General features: G+C 37.3%; 1 protein-coding gene across 1 annotated transcript; it reads left to right on the top strand.

Annotated features, from left to right (window-relative positions):
- The first annotated feature begins 205 nt into the window (after positions 1-205).
- LOC150077220 (uncharacterized) lies at positions 206-16,741 on the top strand. Its single transcript, XM_090385817.1, has 4 exons — positions 206-351; positions 7,925-8,155; positions 9,032-9,216; positions 16,436-16,741. Exons 1-4 carry the CDS (start codon positions 213-215, stop codon positions 16,739-16,741), a joined length of 861 nt encoding a protein of 286 aa, XP_090241943.1. The 5' UTR covers positions 206-212.
- The last annotated feature ends 9,104 nt before the right edge of the window (positions 16,742-25,845 follow it).

Here is a 25,845-nt window from a genome sequence, read left to right as displayed (position 1 = left end):
GAAGTTTGAAATACTTGTATGAAAGGCAGAAGTTCTAATAGACAAGGAAGGTTCTTTACTACGTAATCTCTGCACAATTTCTCAATCAAGTGTTTAGGGAAATTAGTTAACGTGATAGCTGCATCACCATTGTACATAACTGATGCATTAGTGATTATGTGTATGATTATTTCTAGATGACTCTATGAATTAGCATCTTATTAATCGAAGAAATGAAGCTTTGGTTTAAAATCAGCCCTCTGGTCTGGTTGTTCCTTTTAACAGAAACGACAGCAGCCTCGGAAGAAATTTCAAAAATGAAACAAATTTTACTAAACAGACAAACACGGGAGAGCACGCAGCCTCAACCGAGTAAGTTTATTTCATGACTCTTTTTTATAAGAGACTATTATGTTGATTTTGTATTTTTTTGTGGACTGTACAATAAGATTGGAATAAACGGAAGATTGACCTGTTCATGTGATCCATTTGTTTGGATAATCGATTTTTTAGTATAAAAATGGAAAGTCAGATTTAAAATAAGCTCTTCGTTTTTGTAATGTCAAAAAATTGTTGTCTCGTGCTCCGCAAACCAGCAGTTAACATCATTCTTAAAATTTTCAATGATAATACTTTTGGAATTTCATAAAATTTTACAACAGAATGAATGACGTGATGCGATATGAATGGCAGACTTTTACCCTAAAATCCTAACCGCACAGCCAACACTACTACTACTACTACTACTACTACTACTATTGATTTTTTTATCTCAAGCAATCCTTCCAAGCACACGGTCAAAGTGAGTGGTCTTTTCGGCGCAGATCACAACTTAATGATGGTCTTTTCTCCAATGGAGTTTTTCCCCTCGTGGTCATCTCATCCATTCTCTAAATCTTGGTTTTCCAACAAATGTCCTAAGGGTGTTCAAAACGAGAATGTGGCATATCGCAATTGGCTTGTATCCAAATCCCAAGGTTCATTTTCTGTCTACACCAAAGCTCGCAACAATTGATTAATAATTGTACAATTGTTGCGAGCTTTGGTGTAGTATATTTTAGTCTGTTCAAAGTATATTTTGAACAGACTAAGAGTAGGAAACTTGCTTCTTGTCCAAACGGTAGTCGCACGTTCTAGTCTCTTGCCGAAGCTACTGGCCGCTACTTTTGCCCATCTATACTCGCTCACCTCTGTTAAAACCTAATGTTTCTATTGCCACCTCAGCTAAAGAAAAAGCTGCTGCTTGCATCCTACTTTTCTTCTAACTCTTGTATTGGCAACGTTTTTAAACCACTTCTTACCATTCCCAGTACACTCCAATCAATGCCTCCTCTTGTCTTCCGTCAAAAAGAATTTTCACAACCTTGATGCCAAGAAAGCAACAGGTGCTGATGGTATTTCTCCACTTTTTTCTCAAAATCTGTGCTGTTAAGCTTATTCCTGTTGTGTCGCTTTTTTTTACACTTTCTTATTCCATAGGAGTTTTTCCTTCTGCTTGGAAATTTGCTCATATCCAAACAGTTCCTAAAAAAGGTGAAAAATTCCTCCCATCCAATTATCTATTCTATTGCACTTACTTCTACTCTTTCTAAATAATTGAGAAATCTATTAGCCACCAACTCCTAAAAACTATCTAGAAACCTTCCTCCTGATCATCGATCCGCTAGTGATATACTGGCTTATGTTATCCATCTATGGACAAATTCAATGGAAAAGTATGCTGAAACGCAAGCAGTTATTCTTGACATTTCAAAGGATTTTGATCGAGTTTTGCATAAAGGTCTAAATAAGCTTCCACCTTATGGATCACAGACCGTTTTCTTCAGTAATGGGCATCCAGTTTTCTCTCTGACCGCTCACTGTGGGTGATTACATTCAACTTGTGTTTTTTAACTTCTCCATTAATGTTGATGTTTCCCCAAAGTTCAGTTCTTTCTCTCACTCTTTTCCTCCTGTATATTTTCCTCCTTCTTTCATTGACTGGAAATCCTATCCATAGTTTTGCTGATGATAGCACATTGCATTCCACCTTCCAGTATGAAAAACCTTGCCCTAAAAAACAGCTTCAATTCGTTGAATATCTGCTACCAATTCGTTAAATGCTGAAAGGTAATCCTTCAATGGGCAAAGATATATTAGTTAATTTCAATTCTTCTAAAACTCAGTCTGTCCTATATCTCGCAAAAAGGATTTTTCTGTTCCTATATTGATCTTCAATAACACTCAGATTTCTAGACGAAATCAGATATCTCTATTAGGGATTACCCGTCTTATAATCACTCTTGGAATAAGCACATTAGAAACATTGCTTCCTCTGCACCTAAAACTCTGGGCTAACCTTTCGCTCTTGGCATTGTCTTTGTTCTAAACAGCTACTCACTCCGTACAAGTGCCAAATCAACCCTACCATGGAATATTGTTCCCACACCTGGGGCGGTGATCCCATAACCTCTCTCAGACTACTAGACTCCATTCAAAAGGCGGCAGTTAGGTTAATTAATGACCCATCTCTTACAGTCTTTCCACTCTCTGTCTCATAGACGTTCTGTTTTTGCTGAATGCCTGTTCAATAGATACTTCCATGGCACCGTTCTTCTGAATTAGGATCTATAATTCCCTCTTTCTCTTCCAAACCAGTCCGAACACATGCCGCAACCAGTAAGCATCCTTTTACTGTCGAACTTCAGTTCACAGAACCAACTTTTCTTCTTTATCGTTAACCCCTTCAACTTCGGTTTTCAGGAAAAACCTCCCTCCACACGTATTTCCTAAAAATTACAATTTACAAAAATTCAAGTATTGTACCAACAAATATCTACATTCAACTTCTCAACCTTCAATCCACGCTCGGTAGCAATTATTACTATTAGCATTAGTAGTTGCACGTAATGCAAGAAAGCAAGCTTGTGCAGCAGCAGCCAAAAAAATCCCATGTCACCTATGCATTCGCTGTAAAAGTTTGTCCAGTTCTTCCTTGAATTTATTTAAGCTATCAACTTCCACAACGTCAGATGGAAATTTGTTCTAGCAATCAACCATTCTCTGGCTAAACGCAAATTTCCGCACATCTATTTTGCAACTGTCTTTCCTCAATTTGAATTTATATTCCATCAAGAAAGAGCGTAATCTGAGCAAAAGGAAGAATCCCATCAGCATTGAGTTTGCTCAAACCATTCAATGCTTTAAACACTTCACTCAGATGACCTCGCAGGTGCCTAGTCTCCAGGTGCTGCAATTTGCAGTACAGAAACCTTTCTTGCTAAGATAACCCCTCTTTGTTCCGCTTACCAATTTCGTTGCCCTTCTCTGTACTCGTTCCAGTAACTCCACATCCTTCCTAAAATGAGGCCTCCAGACCTGTACGCAGTACTCAAGGTGTGGCCTTGCCATTGCTTTATACAAAGGAATAATCACCTTCTTGTTCCTACTAGTAAAGTTCCTGTATATTATTGACAACATCCCATGAGCTGCTCTGGCAGCCTGTCTGCACTGCTTTGAAAACTTCATATCTGACTGCACAATTACCCTCCCCCGGATCTTTTTCATTCTCCACTATCCTGAGCATAGTACCGCACTGTTGGTATGTTACTCTGGGGTTACTGCTACCCATATGCAGTACTTTTCATTTGTCAATGTCAATGTTAAAATATTGCCACTTCTCAGTCCAAAGGCCCAAATTTTCTAAATCCTGTTGCAGTAGCATACTGTCACTAATAATCCTGCCGACCTTTATATCATCTGCAAACTTGGACATTAAGCCTGATATATCTTCATCAATATCGTTGATAAATAAACAAAACAACAATGGGTCCAACACCGACCCTGGGAAACTCCACTATCAACGTTACTCCACGAAGAGAAATATCCATTGATTACCACTTTGTCTTCTCCCACTCAACCGTCCGTTTATCCATAGCAGCAATTTTCCCTTAATGCCATACTGCTCCAATTTGTACAGCAGTCTTTTATGTGCATCAGTATCAAAAGCTTTCCTGAAATCCAAGTGTATCATATCAAAATTGTTTTTTTGTTTCCAGTTCTTTTGTGATCACATCATAGTATCCAATCAAATATTGTTTTACTGGTCAGACAAAATTTCCCCTTAACAAACCCATGCTGTGTCTGAACTATAACTGCAGTATATGTAGATTCTAATACCTTTCGTGTTGGGTTTTTCATAAAAAATAAGACAAAAAGACTACGGTACAGGTATTTTTAAAGACTTGAAAAAAATAATTGAATTCCAATAATGAGGAATACTATCTTGTGGCACAAATAAACTACAGTGTAAAAGCTGAATATATAAATATTAAATTTTCGTTCATAATCACTATGGCCATTATAGTTTACAATTTTATTGAGCTTTTCTTTTACAATCGTATATCAGTCACCAACGTTGATAGTTGGAAATGGCTGGCAATGTGCGTATGACTGGCTGTCTACATCAACCACAAGACTACAATCGATCCAGAGGCAAATACAACTTACTGTACCGTATCTTGACGATCAATTATGTCACTCATCCTACAGAACAATAAAAACATTTCATATTTCGCGTTTTGTCATCTGGTAATGACAAAAGAAAGCGAGTCCAGTCTTCTTATTAGGTTTAAGTTAAATATGCTTTATTTTTTTAATTTATTTTAACTGATATTAAATAAACCGAAATAAAACTGGCACCATCACTGGAGGTGATATTGCCTATTATTTCCTGCTAATAGGGACAATTATCATTTCGGAAGATCAATGTTCCATTGAATGCTATTAGTATTTTCTTTTCCAACCTAGATTTCTCTGAAATAATATTCTAAACTTTGGATTTATGGATCTGTTGAATATTGTACACTCTCAGGATAAAGGGTAGGTTTTCCATGTACCATGAGGCCTTGAACCAGATAACTACATAATTTCAAAATAGCTTTATAACAGAAGTGGTTCATTGACAGAAAGACGCTCAGATCTGCGGGACATTCAATAATCTTCATATGTGAAATACGATGGCCTAGAATACCAGTTTTCTTCTCTTGCTTGCAAAAACTATATTTCCTATTCAGAATTAGTCAGGTCTACTTTCGATTTTGAAAATTATCAGTGAAACACCATATATCTTGTGATCATTGCGATTGGTATAGTGGTTATAATCATTATCCTGCCCTACCCTGTTGAACAGATCTGGGTTTTAGTCTCACCTATATAGAACAAACTTTTATTGACCTTTATTTTTTGACTACGTGATCAACTTGGTGATTCTTGGCCGTTTTTTTTTTTTTTTTATGTCCAGCAAACAGGAAAACCTGCCAGAGAACATAAGAAATTCAACGAGATAACATAATGATACCTCGTGACCTTAGCTGTCTTGACTTGAAATTAACCAACCGTGGCCTTGTGATAAGTCCAGTTTCTTAAAGGGTTGAGCTCTATTCCGCAAATATCTAATCATGATTTCAGGGACGGAGGTATTATAACAACGACTGATCGTTCCATGATATTTATACTATACAGAGTAATCTAAACCTCCTTCGACCATATGTGGCCGTCCAGAGTAAAAGCTGAAATTTTATTTTATTATTTATTAGGTAAACTGCGATTTCAAATTTCCATAACAGCAAAACCTTCAGAATCTGCTTTAGCTGTAAGCGTCATTCATGCTTAAACAGCCAATCACCTTCTCTGTTAATTTGTTCTCCAAAGTTGCAACTGACTGCTTACAAAAGATAGATATTTTCAAAATATTGAACTCATCTTAGTATCTATTTATTATCCTAACAGATTAAGCTAAATTGTATCGATTTAAATTCATTCATTTAAGTTAATATTTATTAGTTGTCAATTGTAAAAATTTTCTTGCTCACAGCAAAAATTGAAACCCTCAAAGAAGGGTAAACCTTTATATAAACATACCATATAAACTTTATTGTTTATTTTATGTTTCATATGCTATAAAGGAATAAACTGTTAATTTTCAGATTGGTGCTGTACATATGATGCGTTAATGCTTTTGTAATAGTTATCAATTAAATATTATACGCACATTGTTTTTCTTAGAGCATGATCCTATTTATTTTTGGATCCTCGTTTTTTGCTGGTGTATTTATAATTTTCATGGAAGGCTTTTCAGGCATTAAGTCCTAATGGTGCTGACTAGCAATGGTGTGCTAGCAGTAGCTAGCATTAAAAATAATAACATTATTATAATTAATGATAAATCCTAATTTTACTAGTTAAATACTAAATTTTTAATTTGTATGATCTTATAGCTAAAGAACATGCTGAAGAAACAATAATAAAGGAATACAATAGGGTTAGGGAGGAAATTAAAAAATTACATACATCCACATGGCCATTTCTCCGATACCTAGCCAGGGGCTTTGGACTGACAGATAGCCATACGAAATGAATGTCTCATGCATACCCGTTTCTGTAGTCCCAATAACTGTTTTACTATTATTAATTAACTATTTTAAATTTTGGTGTCTCCCATTTAAATTTTGATATGTGACCGAAATTTTACGTTTGGTACTTACAGTAAACTGGGATTGGAACCCAAAGCCCTTCCAGACCATTGATATATACACTGCCCTACCATTAATATCCGGACACCTGCCTTCAGATAAAAAAAAAGAGCTTTTATTGTGTCGTTTAATATTTTGTGCTGAAGCCTTTTGCTTTTATGACGGCCTTCAATCTTCGCGGCATACTCTCAACCAGCTTTTATAAATGTCATGTGATATGTTCCTCCACTCGGCCTTTAACGCAGCCACCAGTTTGGCCTTGTTCTTTGGGCGATCTCGACGTGTACGTAACCGACGATCCAATACATCCCAAAGATGTTCGATATGGTTCAAATCAGCACTCTGGGCTGGCTACGCCAACTGTTCCACACCCATGTCCTCAAACCACTCTGTTATGACCCGAGCAGTATGGCATGGCGCGTTGTCTTGCTGATACAGGTATGGGCCTTCCCCGAAGTATTGCCATAATGTTGGAAGTACATAATTGTCCAGGTTGTCCTGGTATTGCACAGCATTCATGGTTTTGTCGATAACGACTAATGGGCCCAAGTCAAACCATGAAAGGAGCCCCATACCAGGATACAATCAGGAAGGAACTGTTCCCCTGGCATTCGCCACACATCCAGGAACGGCCATCAGACTGGTAGTGCGAATCTCGACTCGTCTGTCCACAGGATTTTTTTCCACTGCTCTACAGTCCAGGATTCTCGCTCCTTACACCATGATAATCGGCATCTAGCATTTGTTGAGGTGATCAATTCTGTTGACTTGTTGAAGTAATTCTGTTGACTTGTTGAAGTAATTCTGTTGAACGTGTCATCTTAAGATGTATGTCCACTTTTGGAATTGTCTGTTTGAAGCCCTGTGTGCATGTTTATAGCAGGTTCTGTGACGTGTTGTATCCATGGAGGGGTGTCCGGATATTAATGGTAGGACAGTGTATATATATATATATATCAATGGTCTGGAATCTCAATTAAAATGCTTTTTATGAGCAAAAATAGTGTAAATAATATATATTACTGCAAAAATGCCACGTCAACTTTTTTACTCACCATCATTTTTCTTTTTTTTTCTTTTAATTTTTGAATAGACTGTAGCCAAGCGGTCAATGTGCCAGAAGTTACCCGTACCGCGTATTCGAAACCAGATGATACCACAGAATGCGTGCAAAATACGATAATATCGTTAGCTTTTTTTTAATGGTAAACTCCTCTGATTCTCTGTGGCCGAAAGTACAAAGAAAAAATTTATTAATTAGTCTCAAATATAGACAGTTAAATACAACTTCATAGGAAAACTTAAAAAAGTGCTGCTAATAAAATAAAATAAAAATATCGATGAGAATACTCACCGATGATCCAGATTTACCTAACGAACTAAACTTCATTAAATTTCTTCTTTTTTTTTTATTTTTCTATATTTCTGTGCAGATTGTTCTCACTCCGAAAATTCCGATTCTCATCGGTGCAATGAGACTGAGGATTCAGAAGTTCTGATTATTCCTGATGATATCGAAAATAAAAACCAACAATTAAATGGCTATAGCTTGCCCCATCGTGATGGAATTGGTTCTCCTTACAATCCTTACTCCGATAAAATTCCTCTTTCTTCACGTCCAGGTCTTCTTGCGGTTTGTGAATGTGATACTTTAGAATTGCCAGGTAAGCTTTCAATTTTAGCATTTTGTTCATTATTATTTTTGGTCATTTTTGCTTTTATGAAAGGATATGTGCTTTCTTCATCTTTATTATGTTTCCTTTTAACGTACTGCTGCAAAATACTTGGACCTCAACAACTCACCGCACTTCCAGATAGAAAATTTGTTTTTAAAAAAACTTCCTGCGAAACAATATGACTACAATGTATTAATTATGTGCTGACTTATTTACTTTATGTAATGATTGTATAATTCTTAACCAGTATAAAACTGGTAATCCGACTGTAATATTCGAAGATATCCACAAATGTTAAGGTCTAGTGGGAAAAAGATGAGGGATTAAGGTTTTCGGCTTGCATAGTATTTTTGTACAAAATATATCCAAAATTATCAGACTGAATTAAATAATAGTTGTCTATATATATATTCATTGTAATTCCTCGTAGGGGACACGGACCCTCCACAACTGGGCCCGGAAGAAAATCCTCTCTGCCCTTCCCTCAACGCTCCTAGCAATAATACTCATTTAAAAACTGATTATGGACACTTTAATATTTTAAGATTTTAATAATTACAACATCGATCCTTTTGTTGATCTCTCATTTCAAATGTAGTATAATTCATTAGTAGATGTAGCACTTTTATTGATCTGCTTCTTTTGTTATTTGTGTTTCTACTTCAATTCCTTTTAACTGTATTTTTCATACATTTCAGTTGGAGTGTGCAGTGTATAAGTAACTGATAAATAAATATTGATATTAGCATATATACAGATTTTTATTTCAAGAGAAAATACTCTTTAGGAAATTTATTTAAATTTCTGTTTCGTAAGCTACCTTTATTAAACATTCCCTGTTAAACTTTGTATATATTCTTATAGGGTACCTTTATTTACGTGGCAAGAAAGATAAAGAAGACTACCTTCAGAAACCTCCCTTCATGCACTATGATGAAGAAATAGAACCTCTCGAAATAATTCAAATGAAGGAAATGAAACATGATATTCGGAGAATAACGAATGAAGAGAACCAAAAGGAAAGCGAAGTGTTGCAAGAGCTTGATAAAGTATGCCACAATTAAGTCTTAACAGTAGCAGCCATTGGCGAAATTTATTTATTTTTTATTTTTTTTATTAGAACATTACTTTTCTGCAATATTTAAATCAGTTAGAGCTTTGCGTATCGTTTAATTTCAAATAGTAGTAGCAGTGGCACTTGATGCAAGAAAGCAAGTGTAGGAGCTTATGCAGCATCAGCCAAAAAAAAAAAAAAAAAAAAAATCACACCATACCCTCCAATTGCCTGTCCAGTTCCTCCTTGAATTTATTTAACCTATCAACTTCCACAACGACAGATGGAAGTTTGTTCCAGCAATTAACCACCCGCTGGCTAAAGGCAAATTTCCGCACATCTATTCTACATCTATCCTTTCTTAATTTGAACTTATGTCCCCGTAGGTTCGTATTCTGAACAAGTGGGAGGATCCCATCAGAATTCAGCGTGCTCAACCCATTCAAGGCCTTATAGACCTCAATCAGATCACCGCGCAGGTGCCTAGTCTCCAGCCACTGCAATTTGCAGAACTTAAGCCTCTCTTGGTAAGAGGATCCCTTCATTCCCCTCACCAATCGTGTTGCTCTTCTCTGTACACGCTCAAGCAAATCTACATCCTTCCTAAAATGAGGCCTCCAGACCTGTACGCAGTACTCAAGGCGTGGCCTGACCATTGCCTTATACAGAGGGACAATCACCTCCTTTTCCCTGCTAGCAAAATTCCTATATATCATTGACAAAACCCCATGACCTGCCCTAGCAGCCTGGCTACATTGCTCAGAAAACTTCATATCTGACTGCACAATTACTCCCAGGTCTTTTTCATTTTCTACCACCTTAAGTGTAGTACCACACAGTTGGTACGTTTCTCTGGGGTTACTTCTACCCATATGCAGTACTTTGCATTTGTCAAGGTTAAACTTCAGTTGCCACTTCTTAGCCCATCTGCCCAAATTATCTAGATCCTGTTGCAGTAGCACACTGCCATTACTGTCATTAACAACCCTGCCAACCTTCGTGTCATCTGCAAACTTCGACATTAAGCCTGATATACCTTCATCAATATCATTGATAAATATACAAAACAACAGTGGATCCAACACCGAACCCTGTGAGACTCCACTAATAACATTAGTCCACGAAGAGCAGCACCCATTGATTACCACCCTCTGTCTTCTCCCACTTAACCATCCTTTTATCCATTGTAGCAACTTACCCTTAATACCATTCTGCTCCAATTTGTACAGTAGTCTTCCATGCGCAACAGTGTCAAAAGCTTTCCTGAAATCCAAGTATATGATATCAAAATTATTTTTTGCATCCAGTTCCTTTGTGACCACATCATAATAACCAATCAAATTTGTCAGACAAGACTTTCCCTTAACAAACCCATGCTGTGTCTGAATTATTGCTGCAGTCTTGTCTAGATGATCCTGCAATGCGTCTTTAACCAGTGACTCCATTATTTTATCCGGAACAGAAGTTAAACTAACTGGTCTGTAATTATTCGTGTCACCCTTCGAACCTCCTTTGTGAATTGGGGATACATTTGCACATCTCCAGTCCGTGGGAACCTCCCCTGAATCCAAGGATGCTCTCATAATTATGGCTAAGGGTTTGCTTAGTTGCTTTGCCGCCTCCTTTAATATAACTGGATAGATCCCATCCGCCCCAGGTGCCTTTCTTATGTTTAACTTCAACAATTTCTCCTCCACTTTGCTCTCAGTTATTACAAAATCATTAAGCACACTGCTACAATTTGATAACCTTCTTCCATTTTCAAACTGTAATGATTCCTCACGTGTGAATGTAGATGCAAAATACTCATTCAGTTTGTTTGCTATCTGAGCAGGATCATCAACAGTCGAACCATCGATGTCAAGTGGACCAATCATATTCAGCCCCTTCCTTTTAGAGTTTATATAAGTAAAGAAATCCTTGCTGTTTTTCTTAGCATCTTTTGCCAAAGATTTCTCGTAATCCGCCTTTGCCTGCCGAACCTCCTTTGTGACCTGATTACAGACTAGCTTATATCTGCTACAGGCTTCTGCGTCGCCTGATAATTTATATGCATCCCATGCATTTTTCTTCTCTGTCACGAGTCTCATTAGTTCATTTGATAACCATTTAGGCCTAAACCTTGAACAATATTTCTTCATCGGTATGAACCTTTTAGTAGCTTCCACGATTAATTCCTTGAATGCTTCCCACTTAGAATTTACTGTTTGTAACATCGTCAGTCGATCCCACTGTACAGAATTTAAAAACTGTCTGAGACCACTGTACTCCCCTTTACGGAAGCAAAAACCCTTTCCTTTACCCCTTACATGATTGTTATTTTATATTGTACTTAATACGTAGTCATATAGTTATAGTTACGCTGGTTATTTTTTATTTTAATTTAGATAAAGAGTTTTTGTGGATTTTACTTACGATAGGTAAAACCGTTATTTTTGCTCGATTTTTGTAGCCATTGTTTTTGTATATAGGGAATTCAAAGTTTTTGTAGGGAATTCAAATTTTTTAATTGAGGTAGCTCTAACGCATAATTATATAGTAATACGCTTCACTGTTTCTATTTCATAGTTTCTATTCAAATACTACTGACATTTAATTTATTGATTTTATTAATTTAAACTACCATGCCCCGAACTAGAGCAGCAAAGCAACGGGCACAAAGTGGCAGGAGTGTTGTGACTCGGGGGAGAACTGAGGGGGGCGATTCTCCAACGCATCACAGCCTAAAAAAAATGTGCAACTTGTGAAATGTTTGCCGAACTCTCTGGAACGGAACATGATATTGCCATGGGGGATGTCTTTGTGTGTGCGCGATGTAAGGAGTGTAAGGAAATCAGGCGTCAACTCAGCGTTGTTATGGGCCTATATGAGAGTTTGAAGGACAGGGTGGATGCCCTCGAAGGAAATAAATTGAGGGGCCCATCAAGCTCTCAGCTGCCCACATCAACGCCAGAGCTTGCACTTGGTCATCACGCAACACAGCGGCAACCCCCAAGGCAGAATGCGCTGGTCCCACAGGAACTATTAGTTGTTGGTGACTCTATTGTCAGGGAAACGGGGAACATGCTATGTAAAAAGGATAGGTGGAACAGGACCAGGGTATATCTGCCAGGGGCAAAGGTTGATGACGTTGTAGAGCGGATATCATCTTTCAAGGGCACAAAAGGTGATATAGTTGTACACGTTGGCACTAATGATATTAAGAGTAGGAGACCGGCAGAATTACTCAACAAGTACAGGTCACTGTTGAAAAAAAGCCGAGAATTAGGGTTGAATTTGAAAGTGTCTGCAATTCTGCCCAGACACGATAGGAGGGAGTATATGATGAGAGCCTTGTCGATCAATTCGGCCCTGGAAAGATTGTGCAAGGCTCAAGGGGTAGAATTTTTTTCAGCCTGGACTGTACTTGTTAACAGGAGAGATTGCTTCTACAGGGATGGGATACACTTAAATAGAAAGGGTGCAAGAATATTTGCTGATGCTATCGAGGCAGTGTTAGGTGGGTCGGAAAACTGCTAGCTTGGGGGGATACAAAGACTAATAGTTTAACAGTAACCGCAGGCAGAGGTGAAGGTGATTCTTGCACAACTTCTATTAGAATAAGAAGCGACCTGGAGCGAGGGGTGTTGGGGGTTTCAGGGACGGATGGCAGTCATCCTGGAATAGTTGGGTATATGGGATGTGTTAGGGTAACAAGGAATAGGCATAGGAGCATGTATGCTTGCATGTATACCAATGCTAGAAGTATAGTAAATAAATTTGATGAATTTGAAGTGTTGGTCAAGATATCAAAGGCGGATATTGTTGGGATAGCAGAGACGTGGTGTCACAAAGATATAAGGAATGCAGAACTGGAATTTGGGGAGTACAATGTGTACAGAAAGGAAAGACAGGACAGAAAGGGAGGAGGTGTTATGCTGTTAATTAAGAAAAACATAAAATCAAAAGAAGTGCATCCAGTTGATATAGATGGACAGTGCACTGTTGAGTCAGTTTGGTGTGACATAAGCACTGCAAAAGCAAAAATAAGAGTAGGAGTGTGTTATAGGCCTAATGACTCGAATGAGTACAATGAACAATTGTACAGAGAAATAGAGTGGGCCAGTAAATCAGAATGTCTTATAATGGGGGATTTTAACTTCCCAGATATTGACTGGAACTTGTGGATTGGTCACTCACACACTAGTCAGACTTTTGTGGATTTATTGGATGACTGTTTTCTGCAGCAGCATGTTCGAGAGGCAACCAGAGAAAGTAATACTCTTGATCTGGTTATCAGCAGTGATCATTCGTGTATTAAGAATTTGCAGATAAAGGAACCACTAGGTGGCAGTGATCACAGTGTGCTGAAGTGGGATTTACTCAAAGAGGTAACTACCGTCAGGCAACGAAAAGTTTTTAAATTAAATTTATTATCTTTTTCATTGATAATAAACACTAAAAAGAAGTAAGAGAGAGAGACTAGAAACGGAAGCCAATTTTGCTTTTGCACGTTCACACATCCTTCAGGCCGGTAACGAAGGGTTTCAAAGCATCACTATGTGCGCATGTAGATTTGCATGTTCTCTGCTATATTTAAGCAATGAGAGCCAGTTTTAAAGTGGCACGTCGCTTCGTTCTTTTGATTTACCAATGCATCACACAATATGCAATACTTTTAGCATCGATTATAAATACAAAATATATACGAGTCATAATAAATAAAAATCAGTAATAAATATAAAATAAATATTTTATATTTATTTACAAAAAATAATTTTATTTTTTCACAGTCACTAGGCACTTTATAACCAACAGCGACTGATGGCTTAATCTATAACAAAAAGGCTTAAGGCAATTCCCAATGTCCCTTAAAAGGCGTAGCAACCTTCCCCCGGGCACATTTGGTTTTTTGGGGAGGGGGCACTTGTTGTTTTCATGAATCACTTTTTTAACGAAATATGGACAAACCATCCCACTAATTCAGGTACAAAGCGTTATTTATTTATTTTTATTATTCGTATTTTATTTCTTTTAGATTAAATATATTGAAGTATATATTACTTTATAAAAATACGAGTATGTATATTCACTCCGTGAACGAGTTATTTGTTCTAAGAAGTGAATTCCACAATATTTTCCTTCTGGAAACTAGGAATTTTAATCCAGCAAGGCCAGACAAACCAACTACAGAACACAAGCGATTTATAGATATGGATGTAAACATTGTCGTATTTGCCGCTTTGGCAATAAATAAAACTCAAAGTAAGGGGACACATGTAGTTCAGAAGACAACATATTTTGAAAAAATTGATATCGAGCCTTAAAGACTGCCCAAATTGGAAAACTATTGTGGTTAAAAGTCTGTAGCATAGCATGTCTTTCTTTCTTTAAATGGTATATTGAAATGTTTTTCTATAGAATTCATTGGAATACAAATGGTCTTCTTGAGTGCGCGCGAATCCGCCATTTTCTAGTTCATCCCAGAAACACGCTGCAGAATTGAGATCGGACTCAGTGATGGTAACGCCATTATCTTGATTTGATTCTATTATCCTCAAACCATGAATCCACAACTCGTGCTTAATAACTCAGGGCATTATCATCTTGAAGCTGTTAGGACAGGTTCTAAAAAAATCCCACAATAAAGTACACGAAACATTACCCAGTACATGAAGGTAGGAGACTCAGCATTCATAGTTCTATGCAGTGCCTACGATCAGTGACCGAGACCATAATTTTCTTATATCACTGCGCCATATTAATCCGAACTTGTATTGGATTTATTATTAGTAATAGTATTAACAAGGCCAAATCAATGTAAAAAAGCCAGGCTTCTTTATCATCAGCCTGTCACTTGTTTCCATCCAGGAAGGCGTCTGTCCAGCCCTTCTCTAAATTTATATAACTCCTCCAGTTACAAAATTAAGTAATAATTTATTCTAACATTTGGCTAAAAATATAATTTTCTTATATCCACTCTACGACTATCCTTTCTTAATTTAAGTGCATGTCTCCAAGTTTGTTCCATTTACTTATGAAAGAAAAAAGATACCATTATTAAATTTACTAAAGTCTTTCAAAGATTTAAACTCCTCAATAATCCCAAGCAGACGTCTGGTCTCGAGACTGCAGCACACAAAACTCAAGTCTCTCTCTCTCTCTCTCTCTCTCTCTCTCTCTCTCTCTCTCTCTCTCTCTCTCAACTGTCTTAAGTTTGTTGCTTAAAACTAATAAGATAATCTAGGACTACTAACTATTATCCGAATAAATACCTTACATTTCTCGATATGGTCCTTCAATTTCAATTTTTCAGACTAATTGAATAATTTACCTAGGTCTCGTTACAGCAGCATACCTTGATTAGTGTTGTTTACCACTCTTCCAACGTTTATGTTATTAGGAAACTTTGACATGTTATGCCTTCAGCAATGTTATTAATAAATATCACAGAAAAGAGGGATCCAGTATTAAACCCTGCATAACTCCACTCAAAACCCTCGTTCATCCAGAGCAATAACCGCCCTGTTATCTCCTATCATTTAACCAACCTTTATTTGCCATAACATCTTTCTGCTGCTGGCACGTTTTTCTAATTTATAAGGAAGGCGGTTAACGTGGGACGATACGAAAAGCCTTACAAAATTGTAAATATACTATGCCAAAATTAGTATTTGTACCAAGTTGCTTTATGTCGATCTCATCTTAACATGTTAGATATGACTTCCCTTGAATAAGCCCACACTCTGATTCTCAAACAATTCTATTCCTATCCGGATGATTTTTTAATACAAAGACAGATTCCATAATTCCAAAAATTTCTTAATCTTGAATTCTAGTTTCCCTGGCCATAGAGGCTAAACTTATAGAATTTAACTACCCCATTCATCCTTGGAACCACTTTATTAATTAAAGAGACATTTGCACATTCAATTTGCTGAGATTTCACCTAAGTCCACAGGTGTACCTATTATAAAAAGAGAAGTTTGGTAATATATTCTTCATTTCATTTATAATAAGATATTCAATTATTTGTGTTTCTTTGTTCGATTAATTTGCGGATGACAGTTTACATTAGGAACAGCTCCCTTAAAAATGTATGAATAGACTCAACGCTAAACAAATTAAGTATATATAATGTTTCTCTTTTATTTTTATTTTTGACTACAACAGAATATTCAATTTTTGGTGTTATCCGAATGATAATTTTATTCTGATATATTTGTTTTTCACAGGTGGAAGAAATTATCAAAACTATATTGGACATAAGATGTAGTCCCACAAGGCCTCGACGTGAGAGAGAACATTTACAGAGAGAACTGGTGAAACAATCAAACGGAAAAAGATTATACCATCTACAAATGTATGATGGACTTCATGATATTTTTGACCATGATAATGCATTCTGTGGGGGCGGACGTGATAAAAATGGAAGGATTTACAGAATATGGATGAATCATTGGAGAAAGCAAGCAAAATCAGAAACAGATCATCACATTAGCCATAGAATACGGAGGCTGTTGGATAAATGGAATGAATGATTCTGAATTAGCCATCATAAAGCTAAAAGTAGAAAGATTTATTCCAATTTTTAATAATAAAATGTCTATGCACTTAGTTTTCATTTCTAGAAATGACTCTATCTGTCTGAAATACGAAATCCTTATTAAAAGCATGTTAAATAACTTACTAAGCAGATCGATTAAATCTTTTTGTGCATGTATGTATGTATATGTTAAGTACAATAAGAAGAGTTTAGTACAATATATACAAGGTATGTATATGTTGTACTAAACTCTTCAGTATACTCCCCCATTATATTGCATTTTGTGTTCATTTATTACAAACAAGTTAAAAAAAGTCGTCAGCAAATTCAATATTATGGCAAATCGAATTTTTAACCGCTAAAGCAGGAATGGATCGAAGAAGACACTCAATTTGTTGACTCAATATACTGACACCTAAGCAACGCAATTCTCTCTCTCTCTCCATCGATGATATCATTTTATGGGCCTTTTTCACAACGTGGCTGAGTTAGTCGGTCTCAAGCGAGGGTACCATGGCTTTATCTACCGGAAACTCAGGTTTTTCGTCCAGCAAACAGAAAATAAAATCGACCACAGAACATACGCAATTTATAGACAGTATATACCGAGCAATATGGCCGCAGCGCCGTTTGAGATGGTTACATGTAGAACGCATTGGCAAGTGAGCTACAGATTTTAACGGAATAGTTTGTTTTTCCTCTTCTTGTACTTAGCCAAATTTTCACTCTCAATATGTTAATCGGCCATCTGTTCCAGAAATATCTCTCTTCTTTCGAAAATATTCGATGGAATTTATTTTTTCGCAAAATATACAACCTTCCCTTAAGTATACACGAAAGAAATGAGCATTTCACCAAATTGTCAAAAAGGCGCTGCGAATACTTTGTACAGTTGACTATCTGTACTTACTAATCTTTTTCATTAAGATAAGGTTTATTAGATATTTTACTGAATCAATTCTGGAATCCGCGAGTTGTATATATGTATATAATGAAAATATATAAAGCACATTCAAATAGTACAAAGTCCTACCCAAAAATCGTTAGGGAATGTAGAGTAGAGGGATCCAATAACGCTACTACTTAGTTGGTCTCAATCGAGGGTAGCATGGTGTTTTCTCTCAGAAACTCAGGTTCTTTCTTCATCCAGCAAACAGGCAAATTGACCACAGAACACACGCATTTACAGTCATAATATATGGCGCAATATGGTCTAAGTCGCTAATACGCCTAAAACACCCACTAACAGCTGCCACAACTGTCATATAATGGCTTTGGCGACTACATACAAGGACTTTGTGTACAAAGGGAAAAGCCTTTTTTTCACAACGTGGTATAAGTTAATCTGTCTCAGGCGAGGGATACATGGTTCCCCACAGAAACTCTAGTGTTTCATCCAGCAAATCGACCACAGAAAACACTCCATTTATAGATGCAATATACTGACTCCTCTTAGCTTTAGTTTCTTTGGTGCTCAATATATATATCTCACGCTGAGGAAGAAATATTTGGAGTTATTCCCTAGAGTAGTGGAAAGGTCTTTAATCAAACAGTCGCAAAATAGCCTCTCTGACGCCCTTACTGGAGGTTCAGTTTCGGATAAAGTGCACTGGAGCAAAAGAAAGAAGAGGTTAAGCAATTCAGTGATCTTCAGCAAATATTTCGACTTTTGAAGAAGGAGTTAGTAAGAATCTAAATCGGTTTAGACATTTCCATAGTGTACTTACAGATAAAGCTGAAATTCTAGAAGCTATCAAAAAGAAAACCTTTGGCATGCATAACTGGGTGTAGATGGTGGTGCATTAAATGCATACATTGTGTTTTAACCAAAGACGGTTAAGTGCTACATGTGTTTGTGCGTAAGCTCAAGGCAGATACCTCCGACAATTAGATTAAAAAAAAAAAAAAAAAAACAAGTGCGTAATACGAAAAAAGCAATTGCGGGAATATTCTGAGCCAACAAAGCAAATTTTTATTATTATTTTTTTTTTATTTGTTACTATGTCAAAGCCAATCTGTTCAGTAATGATTTAACAAAGTAACGTAACTAGAATACTTCTATTTCCCTTGTGAAATCTAGTCTAAATAAAGTAAGAAGGTTTGAGAGATATTAGCTATCACCCAACCTAGAAGATATACAACTTTCGGAAGAAATACTGGACGTGAGTGACGGGAACAACTCTTATTCAGTGGCGCGTTATCCTATATGCAAAAAAGACATCTGCCTAGTTCCCCATTCAGAGGGGGAGGTCCGAAATACTGTTCCAAAAACTCATTGCTGTTTTCATATGGGAAAAGTGATTTTTTTTATCGGAAACTGAACTTTCGACCTGGTCAATGAACTTTACTTGACGATTAATACGTTTTTTAAAAAATGGTTTTACCGATTTTGATGAAATTTTATATTTAGTTCTTATATCGTATAATTGGTTTGGTTTGTTGTCATGATAAAATGAAATTTAAAATGTTCTTTATTAGTTTTTTCTTTAGATGGGGCCCCAAATTCCATTTTGCCTTGGGCCCCATGAAGGTATAACACGCCATTGCTCTTATTATTTGTTGATAACAACAGAAGAACGAATTCTTGTGCTCTCTAGCAGAAAAGGTAGGGAATATTAACCTCAGCGTAAGGTTCTTTTTCATCGTCGATGCCTTCAAAGTTGTAGTATCAGGTATGCGCGATCCAGTGGATACTGGAAGCAGTCTCCAAATGGATAGCATATGAACAGAGACTACTGTCATCCTTATAGCTTACAGTCTTTTTTTACAACAAATAACGAAATACTTGTGATCCATTGTTCAGTGCAATAAAAAACTGATATGATCTTGTACGCAAAATCACCAGCAATTCTGTACACTAGAATCAATATATAAGTTATACTCAACGCAACAAGGCATCATAGGTTTAAGAGTATAAATAAACTATATAATATTGGTGTGAATACACCATAGATCACTCTTAAAGGCAAAAAAATACGTTTGTAGTGTAAAAGGGCATCATTTTATCTGTATCTCATATTGTGCTCCTTCTTCACAACGAGTTGCCATGTATTACACTACATCGAATAAGTAACGCTTCACTAAAAGAGAAGACTATTGTTACTTATTCTCAGTAGGCATCACATGTATCATCTTATGTATAAGAAATACAATTTTACCGTATATTGCTCAGTTAAAAAAATGCAGTTTTCTTCTATGATGACAGTGCCCGGCTTGCATTTTGTGTGAACACCAAATTAGCTTTTACTAAAAACGCCTGCATTTGTCTGTCTTTTCTAAAATGCACGTAAGCGGCAGAGGGGTATAATGTTCTTCTCTAGGCAGATGGTCGCCGTAGCCGAGTGGTCAAGCGATAGGGTGCACAAGTACACGTGCCTTGAGTGACGGGGGTTCAAGCCCGTGACTGCTGAATACGGTGCTGTTTCTTGTATTCTCTCTATCTTGTGAACTCCTCTGACCGTGTGGTCGTCCCGGAGTATAAACAGAACATTTATTTATTTATCCCTAGGTTTCCTTCTCATAATCTCTGTGTTCAAAAAAAAAAAACGGTAGTATTAAGGCCACCTGACAATAACCTCATCTAATCATCTGTATTATGTCCACAAATTGCATGTGTTCCACTGGTCAGTTTGCCTCTTGTTGGGGAAGGGGGGAGACTTGCTAACTCACCTGAAACTGACTAACTCGACCACTCAGTGAAAACACCCATAAAGGTTCCTAGCGTCTTTGTGGGAATTCGAATCCGGACCCTTTTCCACCAAGTGTGGGGAAGTTAGTGGTTATAACCACTGTTCTACCTGAAAAGAGAATCTCTATGTTCAGGCAAAACTAAACCAAGGCGGTCATCTGTGTGTGGAGTGCAGTTATTTGAGTTAGTGTAAGTTACAGCGTTCGTGTTGTGTGACTGGCTACTTAGCATCCAAAGAGCTACTATTACCCAAAAGATAGCTCCCTTTTTCCTCCCTCGCCACAAGGAGGTGGGCGGTCCTGATAATTTCTGACTGAGGTGCCTATCATCTTGCCCAGACGAGGTGACAGTAAAACACTTCAAGTTTCAAAAAAGCTGAAATAGTTACAGAGGGATCGATGGTAGCAAGATTGGAATGCACAGATGTCATCCTCAAGAAGAAACAATCTGGAAGATCAGACAGGCTTTAGGGTACCTTGTACGAAAGTTTAGACTACAAAGAGCCTCCTTGGAGAAGGATAGAAAGTAAAGAACCAAAGTCAAATGTAGTAGCAAATGGATTTTATTGATCCGTTGTTCGAAGAGAGCATTCCATGTATCCTCTGAAAATAGTGTCTAATGGATTGCGGACAGAAAATAATATCCGCAATCTCTTGGCAACCAGTTGAATAAAGAAGACATATTTAGAGAAAACCAACAGTGATGTGATATCAGATGGGGGGGGGGGGTGGAACATAAAGAGTAGAGGTTATTCAGCAAGGTAGAAGCACTAGTCCTCACAAAAGATAAGACGCCCATGGGCAGGTTCACACAACTTGTTGTTCTAAAGAAATATAATGCAGGAATTGCACATTTTTATTTTATTTATTCAGTGTAAGCGGTTCCAAAAGGAAAGCCCTCGAACACAATGTCTCAATATATGCAATATATGATGAAGCAATACTTAGCAGTGTCAATCTGTGTGAGTACTGTGGTGTGTTGTTCTGTTGTTGGTTGATGTATTAAGCCCAGGCAATTGCGAAACCCCACAGTCATCTAGTTACCATTCTTGCCACAGGGAAATTGGTCAGTTATTGTTTGAACCCACTCGAACTCCTCATCCCTAGATGAAGACCATGTAGGCATTTACACAATAGAAAAATTCCCCCAAAGGAGTACAGGGTCAGCGAGGAAAGGAAACAAAAGAAATTGGATTAGAAAAGCAAAATTTCTTATCCAATATGCTAAAATTAAAAAAAAAATTCCAGGGCACAAGAACTTCACTACTACCAATATCGTGGAATAGGAGTATCGATAAAAAATCTTTCAATCCTCACATGAAATAATTAACTCATACACTGTGTAAAAATGCCTGTAAAAGTTCTTCGCGTCATTGTCGGATCGAATTTATATATTTTTTAAAATTATTATATTAGAGTTAACAGTAATTGATTACGTAAACCGATGTTGTTGTCTGTAAATTGCGTGTGTTCTCTGGTCGAGTTGCCTATTTTGCTAGACGAAAAAAACCGCAGTTCAGGGGGGGGGGAACCTTGCTATCTATGCTTGAGACCGACTAACTGAGCCACGGAGTGAAAAAAGCCCATTAAAGTTCCTCGCGTCATCGACGGATTCGAACCCGGACCTTTTACACCCGGTGTGGGGAGGACGGTGAAGATACCACTGTGCTACCGCGCAGACTATCAGTGAGGATAGCAAACTCCAGAAAAACTGAAGAAGAGTCACAAACAGTTCTCAATCAGCAGTGGCAAAACATACCGCCAGGTTTTCCACCACAGGAACCCAACGGCGTGGTTTTTAAGGATCACGAGGGGGGCTATTGGGTATTTTATTGGGAGAGAGAGTAGTTATAGTTTTACCCCAGTCAACCAGGTCAACTGACCCAGTCGCCCACAGACCAGTTCCTATCTGAGGTCTGCATAAGCTTCAGAAATATACTGTACATGAGCCCAACTTTCTTCCTCATCACAATGACAATGACTCTGTTGTGAAACACCAAATTCTGCTAACTTTCCTAAGTAAAAACCATGACATGTCAAAATAAATATGAAAATAACCTTTATAATTTCCTTTTATGAAACCATTATAGACTCCTTTAGGATTCCATTCTTATTGAGATAATATGCTGCATTGTTTCCTTAATGTCGAAAGGTAAACTTACCAACCAGAATGCCATTGCATTGCATTCTGCCTCAATTTATGTACTGATTCCCTCAATAAATAAAAAAAATAAAAAAATATATATGTATAAACTGCAATTACTTACAATATATGATTATGATCTTCTTCAGACTGACGACTGGGCAATGGTGGAATTAAGCCAGAAAGAACTATAACAGCGTTCCAATTGTTATGAATTAAACATATGGTCCTTATGCTATGCACCATAGTCAATTGCAGGTATTATACACTGCTCGACAAAATTAAACAGAACTCGTAGAAAGCACAGTATAACTGGTGCAGCTTGCGATGAAGCGGGAAAAAATTTGGTACCGTGTAGTACCTAGGAAAAACGATGAAATGAGGAGACACCGAGAAACTTCAGACAGGTATAAGGGACGGAACATTTATAGGGGTTGTATAAAAATTACCAAAAAGATAACGTTACAGAAATCATAAGATGGACTGTATAAAAATTTACAGGGATTGTATAAAAATTACCAAAAAGTTCACGTTACAGAAATCAATACAAGATGCTCGAAACATGGTCACTTGACATCAGTATGGTGTATGATCCCCTCCAACGGCTAAAAGGCCTGAAGCAGTGAACCAAGCTCGATATAAAAAACCCCAAAAATTAAAAAATAGTATTTTTAGGATACTAAAAACCCCAAAATATCATTTCTGGGGCTGCTTGCTGAACCGCCTAGGAAAAAAGGGCCCTGTATAATAATACATGACTTAGATAATGATATCAACCCTGAACAGTTAGTCCAAGAAATCTACAGGGGATATTTCAGGGGATATTCATGTGTTGTTGTGGCGGACCCCAGGGTTTCCCCCATTAGCCACTACTACTTCTTGTTTTGAGGCTCACGCCAGAACCGGCCATTTGTATGTAGTGTGTTGGGTGTGTAAATGTTATGATGTGTTCTATTGTTATGTAGTCGGCCGGTACCTGGCTCTTAGCAAGTGGGAAGCAGCAACACCTGGTCACAGCTTCCCACCCCCCATCCCCGACACGTGGAGGCGGCCAGTATTTACTACCTTCATGCTAGTCTATACCGGAACAAAGTTCCAGGATAGGCAAAGTTCGGAAAAAAAAAAATAATAAATAATAATAAAAAAATAATAAATAAATAAATGAATAAAAAAAAAATAATAATAATAATAAAAAAATAAATAAATAAAAAAATAATAATAATAAAAAAAATAAAAATAAAATAAATAAATAAATAAAATAATAATAATAAAAAAAATAAAAATAAAATAAATAAATAAATAAAATAATAATAATAATAATAAAATAAAACAAAACAAAAATAATAAAATAAAAATAAATAAGAATAGCTGGAAAAGTTAGGGTGGTGCGGAAGTAAAGAAGTGCAGCGGGGGGTCAGAGAAGGGACCCGCCGTAATAAAAGGAAGTTAAGAGAAATTGAGAAAAGATAAAAGTTAGAGAAAAAAAAAAAAAAAAAAAAAAAGGTGGAGGCAATTTTCAGCCTTTGTAGTAGCCACATGTCGCGGTGCAATCCTATCCTAATTTAGGATTAGCAGTTCCTATCCTGTGAGCAGGATTAGGAGATGTTGAGGCGCATCCTCAATAGATCCTTCAGCTTCAAGGGAAGCTCTTTCAACGTTGAAGATTTCTTTGGCACTCCCATCGTTTGATAGGAAATCCTGTTAGAACAAAGGCATATCAGAACTCTACAACGGACCAGGAGAAGGTTCGGTAGTTGCAGCAATCGCTTAATTTCATTGTTAGATAGGTATTCAATGGCATGGCACAGCTGAAGCACTAGAAATACACTAGAAGTAGAGTCAAACGACATACTATAAACACTATTTACGATTTCTAACACAGTAGGTTCGTCATTCCAATCAATAAGGATTTAGTTTCCATCCCGATGTATCACCTCAAGTTCGTGAGACAAAATGCAGGAAGTAGCAGTTGAAGCTTCTTTGAAATATTGAAATACTTTATATTAATGAATTCTTTCTGGTTAGCAGTTCTTGTGAAAGTCTGAAAGTCTTCAGAAATAATATCAGTCTTTGATCAAGTCTTCAGAAATAATGCAATCCTTGTTCAAGTCTTCAGAGATAATTTCAGTCGTTGTTCAAGTCTTTCTGTTGATCTGGGTTCAGGCTATCTCAGGGCAGCAGCTCTCGTTTCCTCTCGTCGCTTAAATGCTCGTGTTGCAAATAAGTTAAAAGCTTCAAATGCATCTTTTGATTGGATCAGAGAAGGCTTATTCTCCCTGTCATAAGAACCAGTAATGAGTTGTAGTTCATTCCGTAAGTCGGTATAATAGTGACACTCCAAGAGGATGTGATCTGCATCCTCTTCACCTCCACAGAGACAAAGAGGGGAAGGAGACAGTCCAAGTTTATACAGCTTGCTATTGAGGCTGCCGTGACCTGACAAAAGGTATGTTCCATATAGTCCAGGAGCAAACCACAATAGTTCCCTTTTCCTGAATTCCCTTACATTCGGCAAATACTCTCTTGTCACCTTTCCTGTCTCCGATACAGACCAGTCAGCCTGCCACTTATTTACATAAATAGTGCGCAATCTTTCCTTTTCTGTTGTTATTGGAACATTCAGGTCAAGTTCCACGTTATCAAGAGAAGTAGGATGTGCCTTTTTCAGGTGGTATCTCAAATATCTATACTGGACCTCATATTGTATTGGCATCCTTCCTGTCAGGAGCTGTAAAGCTGCAGTAGAAATTGTCCTACAAGCTCTGGATAACATAAGAAGGTGGGCACGCTGTGCTTGTAATAGCTGTTTGACAATGGCACACTTGGTTGCCCTATAACCCCAGGCACCAGCACTATATGTGATAATGGGCAGGAATATACAGTTATAATACAATCTCAGTGAGTGACCTTTAAGGCCCCACTCTTGTCGTGTTACTTGTCTCAATCTAGATAATAATGACTTGCATTTTTCTTTAATGTATTTTGCATGGGGTATAAAACTCAAACCATCATCCAGAATAATTCCCAAGTATTTTGTGGTTGAACTGTATTTAATAGCGTGTCCTTTATATTTTATTTGAGGGGGACGGCCTCTGTCTAACCTGCCTTTAAGCAACATCTGGGACGTTTTACTTGTAGATATCTGGAGTTTATGCTCGTCAGACCACACAGACAGCTCTTGCAGTACCCGGTTGGCAACATCTTCGAAAGACTTCCTGGAGTTTCCTTGGACCATGATGGTTAGGTCGTCTGCATATGAGATCATGGTT

Source organism: Mastigoproctus giganteus, chromosome 12 (genome assembly GCF_048544385.1).
Source record: "Mastigoproctus giganteus isolate SK-2022 chromosome 12, ASM4854438v1, whole genome shotgun sequence".
Lineage (NCBI taxonomy): Eukaryota > Metazoa > Arthropoda > Arachnida > Uropygi > Thelyphonidae > Mastigoproctus > Mastigoproctus giganteus.
Note: the sequence above shows the minus strand (reverse complement) of the source record. Positions and strands in the feature narration are given on the sequence as shown.

Bases quoted from the DNA above. Each gene is read 5' to 3' on its own strand.
- LOC150077220 (XM_090385817.1), top strand. From the start codon at position 213: ATGAAGCTTTGGTTTAAAATCAGCCCTCTGGTCTGGTTGTTCCTTTTA. The intron at 352-7,924 runs GTAAGTTTATTT...ATTTCTGTGCAG, and splicing joins GAGCACGCAGCCTCAACCGA to ATTGTTCTCACTCCGAAAAT. The intron at 8,156-9,031 runs GTAAGCTTTCAA...ATATTCTTATAG, and splicing joins TGATACTTTAGAATTGCCAG to GGTACCTTTATTTACGTGGC.